The following is a 12,447-nucleotide window of genomic DNA, read 5'->3' as shown; positions in this document are numbered from 1 at the left end:
GCTTAAACAGTCGCAATTACCTTAAATAATGTACATCTAACTTGACAAATATTAGCCTACGTGTAAGGTCCAAAGTGTCACATAGGCCTACTGTTTGTCATGCTGTTTGTGGTGCCGAAGTTGATCAAACCTGTGAATTGAGAGCGTCTCGTGTTGAAGTAGCACCGCCAGTGGAGGTCGCTGTCAGTTTTTCCTCTCCCTTGACCACGGGCACACGGCCGCCATCTTTGTTGTGGTCGAAATACGTCAGCGGATGACGTAGGCCCTTCTCTTCCCTGTGATTGGTGGAAGCCAGTGATGCCAAAGGTCGCGTGTATTTGGCGCTCTTCATTCACGACCAATCTGGCGCGTTTTTGAATGAGCGACTCCCGTAAAGAAACATGTATTTTGAATTTCTCCTCGGAGTAACTTGGATACCATCTGTCTAACCCTCTCTGCTGCGTGTCCGTAACCTGTGGCTGACATGTGGGAGATGTTTCGGCCACTTCTGGGACCAGTGAGGAGCGGAGCTGCGGTGAAAGTATCGCCGAGCGAAGTCTGCTAGCTTGTTGTTTTACGGTTGAGTTTATAAACCTGGTGGCCATGAAACAGCTGTCCGCCTCTCACAATGAGTTTTACCTCTGTTATTTATAATTCACACGCTCGAGTAAGTGAGTAAAAAAAAAGACTCGAAGACCGTCTCTGGACCTTCAGCAAAGTCGCCGGTTCAACATTGTCGGTGAGTGTTTTCCTCGACCTTTGTTTTTTCTTGTTGCCTGTCTGACATGTTGCTCCGAGCTGGACGAGCAGCTGAGCGCCAACATCAGATATAATATGTTTCATCTTAGGTGCTGTGTCTGACCCTTGTCTTGTATTATAACCTAATAATATTCACTTTACTGTGTATAAGTATTTCATACTGACGTTGCTTCTCTCGTCCTCTTGTGCATAATGTGGTATTAATAATATCTGACACTACTCTGTACTGTACAGGACTGTGTAATGTTTACACTGTCAACACTGTCAAACACGGTGATTGATGATTTGGGCTCATAAAAGATAATGAATGGATTAGGAATTGCGTTTTAAACATGTTTGCACTTTTGTGAATTGTTATCCCTACTAAATACTTAAAATTAGTATTGGATTATACTGTTATACTGTATTCAGCTGCTGCCTACTAGCACTTGTTAGGGCATGGTGAGAGTTATAATGTCATTCTTCATTTAATGGCTCTTTACCCGTGTTTACTAATAATAAGAAGTGGATGTGAGGGACAAGACAGAGGGGGAGAGAAACATGTCCCCTGCTGAAGGGACAATGAGATTACATTGCAGGTGACTTGGACCACTGACCCATAGGGAAATGTGATTTATCTGAATCTCTGGTGGTTTCTTCAGTGCCTTGCTGTGTGCATGACAATCTTTTTGTTGTTTTTGTTATAGGTCTGTTCAAATTATGGCTGGTGTTGTGGCTATGGCATCTGTCATTGAGGACTTTGACACTCAGGTATTTATAAAAAGATGATGGGGGGCTATTATGTTTTATATTGTTTTTATGTATTCTGATGAATCTGTGCATGACCTGAACTTGTTGTAGCTAATTGCCATGGGGGAGTTAAATAGTACTAATGGTCAAATGAGAAAAGGAATTGGAGCCTTGCTAGTTGGAGCGACCTGACCTTTTAATGTAATTCCTCCCAAAATTTAATTGAAGTCCAGTTATTGCATCATAACCGACTTCTTGTCCATGATGACCTAGTACTGCATTGTGTATTGGGTGTGACAGTTTTAGTTCTCTTTTTGTATTGTTTTTGCAATGTAAATGCTGCTGTCTTGACCAAGCCACTCCTGAAATAGATATTTTAAATCTTAACCAGACTTTTGTGTGGTTAAATAAAGGCTGTAATAATACTTAAAAAGCTCATGTTTTATAAACTTTGCCACTTCTTTTACAGCCTTGCAAGAAATCTCGCAAAGATGGTGGAAGTCCTGTGGTTAAGACAATCACTAACTATTTCTCTCCTGTGGCCAAGCCTGTGGAGAAACCCTTTTCCCCTCCTCGCTCCAACAACATCATGAGCTACTTTAGTCGGATGGCTCCATCCTCAAAAGAAAAGACCAGCTCACCAGAACAGGCTAAAGAAAACTGTCAGACATCTCAGTCTGCAGAAAAGCTCGTCGCAGCAGGGAAACAACCACCTCAGAAACGGGGCAGAAAAGCTGTCAAAGCTGCAAGGAAACTTGTACCTGAAGCTGTCCGATCCACAGGGGACGAGAGCTGCCTGATTGTCGAAGACCCACATGAGAGCAAAGAGTCAGGAGCAGAGGTGACGAGCAGCTGCGGCGTCCTTGGCAGCGATACAGCAGCTCTGCTGGCCCAGCTTAGTGCCGACTCTGAGGCGTCTGTGACGGCCGAAATATCAGAGAAGAGTCCCACTGTGCCTGCGGATGTTGAGCAGGCCGACAAAGATGAACACCATGAAGAAGGATCCAGATGTGAGAGTAATGCCAAACCTAAACCAGAGCCGAAGAGCGCTCCCTCCTCTGCAGCTGTACCTGTGAAAGATAAAGAAAAACAGGTTAAAACTGCCTCACGAAATTCCAGGAAGTGGAGTCAACAGGAGGCGAAGCAACCAGAGTCAGAACCAGAGGAGAAGGAGAAAGAGAAAGAGACCTCCTTGTGTGATGTCAGCATGGAGGTTAACGTGGGTGAGGCCTCGCAGTTAAACAACAGCACAGTGACAATCTCCTTTGAGGATTTTGTGCGAAGTCAGAGTCAGGACAAGGATGGTGAGGACATGGATGATGAACAGCACAGCGAAGAGGAAAGTCAAATCACAGCGGCGGCAGAGGAGGTGGACACCGACCGGCTGGAAAACGTGGGTTCTGCAGAGCCGCCGCTCCAAGTCTCGCCCCGTATGGTCACCATCCAGGCTGAGGTGCATGTAGTGTCGCCCAAACAGGAACCGGCCAAGGCTGCGGGGAAGGTGGCGTCCATCTTCAACAAGAGAAAAGGGGCAATGAGCCCTGCAGACGTAGTCGCGTCTCCTCAGACAGAAACTGGACCGCAGCCAGTCAAAAGGAAATCCAACGTGGTTCTTCAAGAGGAGGATCTGGAGCTGTCTGTGCTTGAGAGTGAATCCACGCCAAAGTGCAGCGTGGCGGAGAAGAAGCAGTTCATGGCTGCCTTCAAACAGGCCAGCCTGGATGGGTCCAAAACCAAACCTGGGAAGAGTCAGCCCAAACAAAAGCAACCTGAAGAGAAGAATTTAGATGCTGCGGACAAGGTTACTGAGGAGGACGGTGTAATTCCTCCCCCTGTCGAGCAACTCCCCGCTGCCTCTGAGGAAAACAATGTAACTAAAAAGAAACCGACGAGAAAAAACAGAAAGAAAGCTAAAAAAGAAAACTTGGCAGTAACCACCTCGCCCGCTGCTGCCCCGGCAGAAGAAACCGGGCCCACGAGTGTTAACGCTGAAGATAAAGAAGAGGAGCCCTCCGTCCCAGCTGTGAGAAGATCCAGAAGAGAAGCTGTAGTCAGGCAAACGACCGAAATTACCCAAGAAAGTCCTGTCAGGAGTACGAGGAAACAAAACAAGTCAAAAGATGCTGCTTCACCCGAGAGCCCTGTGACGATGTCCACCCCAAAGACCCGGAGGTCCAAACATGGAGTCTTTATAGCAGAGATGGTTTGCCCCCCTGACGAAGAAGAAAGTCCAATCAGGTAAATTTATGATTTAGTTCCTCTACCCATGCTATGGAAAGTTGATTCAACTGTATGATAATTTAGTATCTTACCCTCATTTAAATAACAGAACTACCATAGTAGTCGGTGTATTAAATCACAGTTCAGTAGCACTTATAGTAATAATAATAATACTAATAATGATAATAATAGTTTATTTATATAGCACCATTCATGCACAAAGTGCAGCCCAAAGTGCTTCACAGGGTAAAAGAATGGTACAGTAAAAGGCAATGCAGACAAGATAAAAACATAATGCATAATAAAGTATACAGTTTGTACAGTTTACAAAAACAAACAAACAGAAAACAAAACATAATGCATCCATTTTAAAGTTTACAGATTGTACTTATGCTCCAAATCATGATTTTGTTTCAACACCTCAAAAAAACTGAAGATGATCGTATTTACTGCCAGATTGTTGCATTTGAGTGAATTGGATTGTACCTTTTTATAGATTGGCAACAGAGTGTGTATGTGTTAAGCTTCTTTTTATTGTTCCTATTGTAATTAAATGTTTTTCATTTCCACAAGGATTAAATTTAAAAGAATCCACAGAAATGTCCCCGTGTCCAAAGCAGGAAGTGGAAGTGACATTAACACATCTATAGCCGTTAAAGTGAGTATGATATGTTTGACTAATTCTAAATTTAATCAGTTTGTTTTCCAGAACAACCAAGAAAAACAGTCTAAACATGATCATAACTGAGGATGGTGACTTACTTTCTGATTTCAGACATCCAGTGAGTCTAAGAAAAGGAAGCAGGCAAAGAAGTTGGTGGAGAAAGCAAAAGTTATACAGCAGAGTAAGAAAACCAGCCCTGAGGAAAAAGGCAGCGTAAGGCGTTCGTCACGAAATGAGGCGGCTGCCAAGAGGAGCTACTGTGAAAATGAGGTACAGTGAGATAAACAAGTTCACCAATGGTCCTTGTGGGCCGACAGCTGTCAGTTGACTGTGATCCCATTCTCCTCTGAAAAAAAGGGAGGCCCGTGGACTCCTTGCTCACCCACAATAACACACAGGCATTTTATGCATAACATGTGATTGCAGCTGAGTTCTTTAATACACAGCGAGCCTGTTCACATCATAAAACATTCAAGCTTTTATAGGCTGCCTTGTGAATTACTGTGACAAATAAAGCTTATAAATCAACATCTGCAAGCTAATCCTCACTGCTTTTGCCTTAAGAGTTATAGTCCACAGTTGAATTCCCAGCAATTTAGTGAGGCACAATAAAGACCATATGGCAAACCTACCAATGAGGCCAACGTCAAACAGAAATAAAGATGCAGATACATTAAACAAACTCAGAACAGTGTGTGTTGTTTATGAAACAAAGTGTTATTCGAAAAAGTTAAAAGTTAATTTTAGCACAAATTAGAATTACTCCATATTTTCAACTTCCATCAATGTAAAACATTTGCTGTACTTTTGGTGGCAGAATTTTGTTACAACTAAGTGAAGAATATTTTATGAATCGTTTTACACAACCAAAAGATGTGTTTGTTTATTCAGTCAATAATTTAATTCTCTCTGCCAGTAAACTTCTTGTGAATTCGAATGAAAAATTTGTTTGTTTTGTCAGGACTCGGTCATCTGCCTGGAGGACATTGAGGCCACCACTCCTCAGACGGCCTCAGAGAAGAGTAAAACCCAGAAGCCAGTACGAAGTCTAAATGACGTCCTGGGCAAAGCCGCACCAGGGGGCAAAGAGACCAAGGCTGTCCCAGGTTGTCTGTCCCGCTCTAAATCTCTATTCACTGTTCATCATCTTGTTATCCTCTGAAACCTCAACTAAAGCTGCTGTATTTTGATTTTTACAGGCTCTAAATTGGCCTTGCTGGGCCACGAGAAGACTGCTCGTAAGGTGTCTGCGGTGATTTCCATCTTTGACGAGAGCAGTCGTGAGGGCTCTGAAAACTCCCAGGACGACGAGCAGTTCAGGGCGCGCAGGGAGTTCTTGAAAAGCGGTCTGCCCGAATCCTTCAGGAAGCAGATAGCCAAGACCGCTGCCACCAAAGAGGCGTACTCCCTCTCCTGTTCCTCCTTTCAACTAGTTACGCACACGATGCAACCACCAAACGGTGGGTTGATCTCTCGTAGAAATACACATATTGTGACCTTCATTTCATTTGGATTAGCTACTTAATTCTCAAGTTACTACAAGAGTCGTGGTGAAACTTGTTCTCGTTGTGAATTGACAGATTGCCCTCTGTGGAGTTTACCCTGGCCTGAATCTCCATCACTGCATCGTCTGAAAGAGCTTGGGAACCAACCATCCAGCTCTTTTCCATCTGCTAGTGGCTCCTTCTGTTGGAGGACTGAACCAGCCCGTAGAGCCTCCTGTGAAAGGGTATGTGAAAATGACCAGTGTTTATCGTCCTCTACAGACCAACACACAGGTTGCATGTCTATCATAGTTGCCCTAAGAGCAACTACCACGTCTCCACTTGTTAAGTATTTTAAATGGCTCACAATATAAGCAAAATGAATACTTATTTCTGCCCAATGTGTTTGTAATTTTTCATGGATTGTTCATTGGAAATCTGTTCAAAAACAGATATTATGAGGAAATATGCTCAGCAGAGCTACAATAGAGTTTAACAGCCAGCACAGCATTGAATAAAAGTATTTTTCCTTTGTAGGGTTCGGGCTGGAGACCTGAGATCTCTGAAAGTGATCGTCAGCTTCTCACAGAGGAGGTCAAAACCTCCAATCCGCCGTTCCCTGTCCAGATGTTCATCGGTCGCTTCCTGAAGAGACGCACTGAGCACCAGCAGCAGCACTGCACAGCCTCAGGTTGGTTGGACAAGCAGTTAGTGCACTTGGATGCTGATATGAACAGTTGTGTGTTTGTGTGTGTATACAGATACTTTACAAGGATGTTAAAATACCTCAGCTGCCCTCAAACCCTGAGTATTGGGGCAGTTTTCTCAGTGAGTAAAAGTTATTAAATTTAAAATCATCCTGTATCGCTGCATGTTACCAATTAGAACAAGATCAAACCAGAGTCTCCGGCACATCGCTGCCTGCTGAACCAATCGGAGGGAAGAGAAAGAGGATGGATGATGAAGGAGGGAAGACGGCAAAGGTTGCTAAGAAGCAGCGGGGCGTCCGTTCAGAGGAGAACATTTCCACACCTGAGCCAGAGACAACGAGAAGGGGAGGTCGTCCAAGGAGAACGCAGAGGTCCAAGCTGGCGGAGGAGGAGAAAGAGAAAGATAAGCCTTCTAACAAAACTGCCCCAGCCCTGTCCGAGGACGACTCTGTGGTTATGCTGGATGACTCAATTCTGGGAGAAGACACAGTGAAAAAAGGTGAGAGCAAAAATACAATGCCTGGCAGAATGACATCAGTAAAATCACAGAGGATAGAAATGAACAAATGAGGTGACAGTGGAATAGAAATTAATTGGCTCATTATATCAAAGCAAGTTTGTAATAAAATAATTTTTAGTCCTAGCTACAACATTTCATTCTTTTCTTTTAAGTATTTTGTTACAAATGCACTGGTTTCCGAGTGAGGTGTGGGCAAAAGTAAAAAGTGTTTGGTTTGAAGTCCTAAATATAAACCTGCTTTCTTGCAATCACAACAATGTGCAGTTCTCATGTAGACCACCGGGCGGCGGACAGCTCCCATACTGTCTGTCTGGTGTAACAACTTTTTATCAGGATGCTTAGAAATGCTCAAATCCTTTAAGGTGTAATTGAAGATAATTTGTTCCCTCACATTTAAATCCTCACTTTAATCCCTGAAAAACAAACATTTGGTGCATTTTGCTCCACAGATGTGGTGAAGGAGGACGTGTTGTGGACGGACAAATATCAGCCCCAGCACTCCAGTGACATCATAGGCAACACTGCTTCAGTTCGGAGGCTGCACAGGTGAGAGATCAGCAAAACTATCTTCCCTGCTCTCTATAAAAAATGATAGGCACTATTTGTTTCATATGGTTTTCCCCAAAATTTTCACCACTTGGGTTTGGTGTAATCGTCGGCTATTCTTAGCGTACCACAAGTGTTTCATGTTCCCGTTTTTCCTCGGACAGTTGGCTGAAGGAATGGAAACTCCGTGCAGATCGAGAAGAGAGAAAAAAGCAGAAAGACAAGAAACAAGAGGAAGGAAGCAATGGTGAGAGATTAGACACGTACCAATCTTACTTTCTCTTCAAAATTTGTCACGTCCATGTTTATTTTGATGAACTGTATGATGGCCCTCTGTGTTCAGACTCTGACTGGGACTGTGGGGAGGAGGACTCCCAGGATGGAGAGGACATGTTGTGTAATACGATGCTGATCACAGGACCCACAGGAGTAGGGAAGACGGCTGCTGTCTATGCTTGTGCCCAGGAGCTGGGCTTCAAGGTACAAACACCTGATATGTCAAATTTGTAATAACAATAATTCTTTATTTATACAGCACTTTTCACAGCACAAACTCACAAAGTGCTTTACATAAAACAGGAAACAAAAACAGTAAAAACAGAATGTAATGTGGTGATAGACATTGCCGCTAAATTCCCTCTGGTCTCTCAAGGTGTTTGAGGTGAACGCTTCATCTCAGCGGAGCGGCCGCTTAATTCTGTCTCAGCTGAGGGAAGCTACTCAGTCGCACCAGGTGGACAGTCAGGGGGTCAACGCCCACAAACCCACCTACTTCAACAGCTACAGCACGAGCAGCAGCGCTGGCGCCGTCAGGCCGGGAACCTCTCCCAGTACGTACACAGCCAACATGTGATCCTCTGTTTCTTTCTTTTATCCGGCTCATGACAGGATGGGGTGTTACAAGTTGAACTGATTTTCTTTTTTCGTCATCCTTCAGGAAAGATTAACTCTCCTCGCCGGGTGGTTTCCTCTCCCAGGAAACATCCACAGTCCCCAAGAGGAGCTAAGAAAGGCAACCTGGCTCCCACCTCTTTAGCCAACTTCTTCAAAATGGGTCGACCCACCAACAAGGATCCACCGCACACAAAGAAGAATGAACAAACGGGTAACTGCACTTCCAGAGAGTCAGATTTCTTATTTCATAATGATACTACCCATCAAACATTTTCATCAGAACTTTAATAACAATGAATTTTCCATGTTTTTCTCTCTCCCCGTCATTTTTTCATATATAGCTGCCTCCAAGAAAGTTGTGAAAGCAAGTAATGAAGGTACCAACAAGACTAAAGATGTTGCAGTCAAATCAGCCACAGCTGCCACCTCTAAAGACAACAGTGAGGAGCAGAGCAAGAAGACAGCCACTTCTCTTATCTTGTTTGAGGAAGTGGATGTTATTTTTGAAGATGACTCTGGGTTCCTCGCTGCCATCAAGACATTCATGACCACTACCAAAAGGCCTGTCATCCTCACGACCAGTGGTGAGTGGCCAGTGGTTTTACCGCTGATTGTGATCATACCTATATTTTGTGTTTTGGTTCATGAGTTCAAATCAAATGTGTGTTTTCCAGATCCTGCTTTCAGCAGCATGTTCGATGGCTGCTTTGAAGAGATCCATTTCAAAACACCATCAGTGGTGAGTGAAGGACCTACATAACATACATCTGAACCTGCATGGCTGACTTTCACTGTTATTACTCTGAGCTGTTATTAGCTCTTTGTTGCTGCTTGAGTTTGTGACGATAAAAGGTTTTGTACATAATGATTTTGATCAGGTATTCATCTGTCCTAATCTGTCTCTGGTACAGTTAAATGTGGGCAGCTATCTGCAGCTGCTGTGTCTGGCTGAGGACATGAGGACGGACCAATCAGACATCAGCTCTCTGCTCAGACTCAATGGCTGCGACATCAGGCAGAGTTTACTGCAGCTGCAGTTCTGGACCCGCAGTGCTGGGGGCCGCTGCACGAACAGGCCGCTGATGCACACCGACAAAAATGGTAAGCAGAGGAGCTTTGCAAAAGCTGCTTTGTACATAACTGCGTTTTTCATGTTGTCGTGGAAAATGTTAATGTTTTGTGAAGGTGCATAAACTAGACCAGAGGTACCCTTTCAATCTGTATTTACTGTTTTCCTCTCTTGTTCACTCAAAGCTGAACTAAAGCCAGAGACTGATGGAGAGGCAGCAGAAATGTCGGTGCATGCAGTGACTGTCCCTTCCACCCTCCCTCTCTGTGACACCGGCTGCACTGAGAACAAACTGGGCCTCTTGAATATCGAACCTGAGAGAGACATCTGGGATCTGCTCAGGGTGAGCTGCTCATCTATACACAACGAGCCCGAAACAAGAGCAGGGGCACCATGATCACGATTCTTAGTTGGTTCATGGAGTATTTGTGAGCTATTTTGTGGTATGTGTCGTTAACAGAAGCAGAGTCTGGAGGAGGAGGCAGTTTGCTGGAGGCTGCTGACGGAAAGCAGACGACGAGGAGTGGACCTACTCCGTTCCAACATGGAGACCCTCCTACCTCTACCCCTCACACGGTTGACTACCTCCATCCGCAAACCTGAATCACAAGAGCGCCTCCCGGTTAATCCCAAGGAGCAGCCGTCGTCCACCTGCGTGCAGCCCAACACGCTGCCAGCTCACGCCAGGTTACTTCACGCAGCAGAGTCGGCAGATTGCTCAGACGACGGCAGCCCGGTTAAAGTTTCCAACAGAATGAGGAAAAACAAGAGAAGACACTGTCTACCCGACCAGGGTGGACTTAACTCGGACTCTGATTCAGAAGAAAGTTTTGTGTCCCTCTGCAAGCCGCAGGGTGTTCCTCAGCCGAAGGAGGAAGCCAAAGAGACAGTAGTTCCAGAAATGGTGAAAAAGAAGACACTGACTCCTGAGGAGCGCTTGAAAAACATCCCAGTCTCACAGTGCCTTGAATCAATGGCTGACTTTTTAGACAACATGTCCTACACTGACTCCTTGCGTGTTCATCTGGACGGGGGCGACATTCACAGAAGAGCGTCGTCAGTCTGCGCAGTGGTGAAGGACGGGATGACGGATGAGTCGAGGGTTGAGACTGACAGAAGGAGGTGGCTGGGTGAAGAACACGTCTGGGAGGTTCAGGCAGCTGTGGAGGCGCTGAGCTTCCGCAAATGTCGGAGTTCGACTGCCGAGGCCTGGGACAGAGCCAAGCAGCTGGAGGGGGAGCTGGGGAAAGAGGCTGCAGCAGAGCTCACCCTCCCCGTGGCTCCTCATCTTGAAGGTTACAGCTTCACCCAGGACGGCCCCTGCGAACCACAGTGAGTCTCAGTATTAGTATCTAATGTTAGGCCCTGTTTTCTATTTAATCTTCAAACCACAGAAATGAATTGTTAGTTCAAAGCTAAAGTGTATCGATGTGTTTCAGGTTGGTCCAGAGGAGGAGAGAAGTGATGGAGAGTCTGATGTTAAGAGGAGTGGGTGGTACTCTTGGAAACAGAGCAGCAGCTGCTCTGGACTACCTGCCAGCTCTACGCACCATCTGCAGATCAGAGCAGCTCAAAGAGCAGGGCAAGATTAAACGGAGGTGAGTACTGCACAAACCATGGTTACTGTAGTTTTTCGGTCAACCAGCAGCATCACGTCTTTGGTTGAAACTGTGGGCAGGATGTGGTCAAGTATCTCTTAGCAGACGTCTAGTTACTGACTCATAAGTCTCGGTTTATGTTGTTTGTTTTTATAGCAAACAGGCTATGAATAAATGTGTTAAAGTCTACTTGCACGCAGCAGGTTATGCACACATGCATGCAGCCTCTTGAAATGGTACCACAGAAAGCGCTGAGCTGTTTTCTTTTCCTCCTGCTCCAGATTTCTGCACTACCTCGACGCAATCCACCTCGGTCTCGGGAAGAGCACTCTACAGCAGCTCGCTGAAGACTTCCCCTAGACCTCAGAGAAGACCACGTGTGATCACACAAAGGCCTTTATTAACGTCCACATGTTTGCCTCCCAGAGTGGCGTAGGGAACATGATTACAGCAAGGATGGATGGTCCTGACCTCAGCACGAGATGAAGTGGTTAGCTGGTCAGAAGTGTGTGCACACAAGAGACTGTCAACATGTTTCCTCCAAGATGGAAATGGACACAGGCGCACAGCTGAATAACCTCATGTGTTGTCTAATCCAGCACATCTTATGGTGCTTTCAAAGAATGCACTAAATATTACTACTTTGTATAATTTTTTTTGTAATATTAAGCGGTGCTGGAGTGTATGTGTTATATTTTTTTGTACAGTAGTGTTTTGTAGCCTCATTTACCAGCATGCTTTGCACTTCGCAAAGTGTTTTATTACATAGAAATTCCTTGTGTGAATCATTTAACATAACTGATTAACGTGTAAAATAGACATATCTTCTGAATTTTTAACGGCTGAACTGTTTCCACACAAAATACTGTTGATGCACTCAGGATTGGTTCTCTTAATGTTCGTAAAACAGAGTTGTTGTTTTTTTAAACATCAGATTCTGCTTTATATTTCACCTTCACTTTTATCACCGTTATATATTTTTTTGTTATTAAATTTGTACTGTTTTGTTTTTCAGCCTTAACTCTGTACACATTATCCACAGTGGGTTTTAGTTGTGACCAAATAAAGGTTTCTCACAACAAGAAAATAAATACTTTCATTATTAATGTGCTTCAGTCCCATGCATGTATCCTGAGCTGTGGGGCCTGTGCAGCTCCCCAGAGGCGTTGCCACAGGACAGGTAACCTAGGCAGTTACCTATAGGACCCGAGCGGGAAGGGGGGCCCCCAGAGACAGTTGACATTGGTCCATATCAATTACAACAAGATGCTGCCA

At 44.8% G+C, this 12,447-nt stretch overlaps 1 protein-coding gene across 1 annotated transcript; it reads left to right on the top strand.

Annotated features, from left to right (window-relative positions):
- The first annotated feature begins 277 nt into the window (after positions 1–277).
- Positions 278–12,249, top strand: atad5a (ATPase family AAA domain containing 5a). Its single transcript, XM_085784430.1, has 22 exons — positions 278–718; positions 1,425–1,488; positions 1,937–3,705; positions 4,261–4,345; positions 4,463–4,621; positions 5,313–5,457; positions 5,551–5,811; positions 5,932–6,080; positions 6,373–6,526; positions 6,721–7,044; positions 7,515–7,611; positions 7,776–7,858; positions 7,955–8,091; positions 8,264–8,441; positions 8,549–8,716; positions 8,847–9,089; positions 9,180–9,244; positions 9,417–9,606; positions 9,760–9,917; positions 10,035–10,906; positions 11,014–11,172; positions 11,454–12,249. The coding sequence occupies exons 2-22, from the start codon at positions 1,438–1,440 to the stop codon at positions 11,530–11,532; spliced, it is 5,526 nt and encodes a 1,841-aa protein (XP_085640556.1). The 5' UTR covers positions 278–718; positions 1,425–1,437; the 3' UTR covers positions 11,533–12,249.
- The last annotated feature ends 198 nt before the right edge of the window (positions 12,250–12,447 follow it).

Source organism: Trachurus japonicus, chromosome 8 (assembly GCF_045865225.1).
Source record: "Trachurus japonicus isolate A0001 chromosome 8, Traja_1.0".
Classification (NCBI taxonomy): Eukaryota; Metazoa; Chordata; class Actinopteri; order Carangiformes; family Carangidae; genus Trachurus; species Trachurus japonicus.
Note: the sequence above shows the minus strand (reverse complement) of the source record. Positions and strands in the feature narration are given on the sequence as shown.

Bases quoted from the DNA above. Each gene is read 5' to 3' on its own strand.
- atad5a (XM_085784430.1), top strand. From the start codon at position 1,438: ATGGCTGGTGTTGTGGCTATGGCATCTGTCATTGAGGACTTTGACACT. The intron at 9,245-9,416 runs GTGAGTGAAGGA...TCTCTGGTACAG, and splicing joins ATTTCAAAACACCATCAGTG to TTAAATGTGGGCAGCTATCT. The intron at 9,918-10,034 runs GTGAGCTGCTCA...TGTCGTTAACAG, and splicing joins ACATCTGGGATCTGCTCAGG to AAGCAGAGTCTGGAGGAGGA.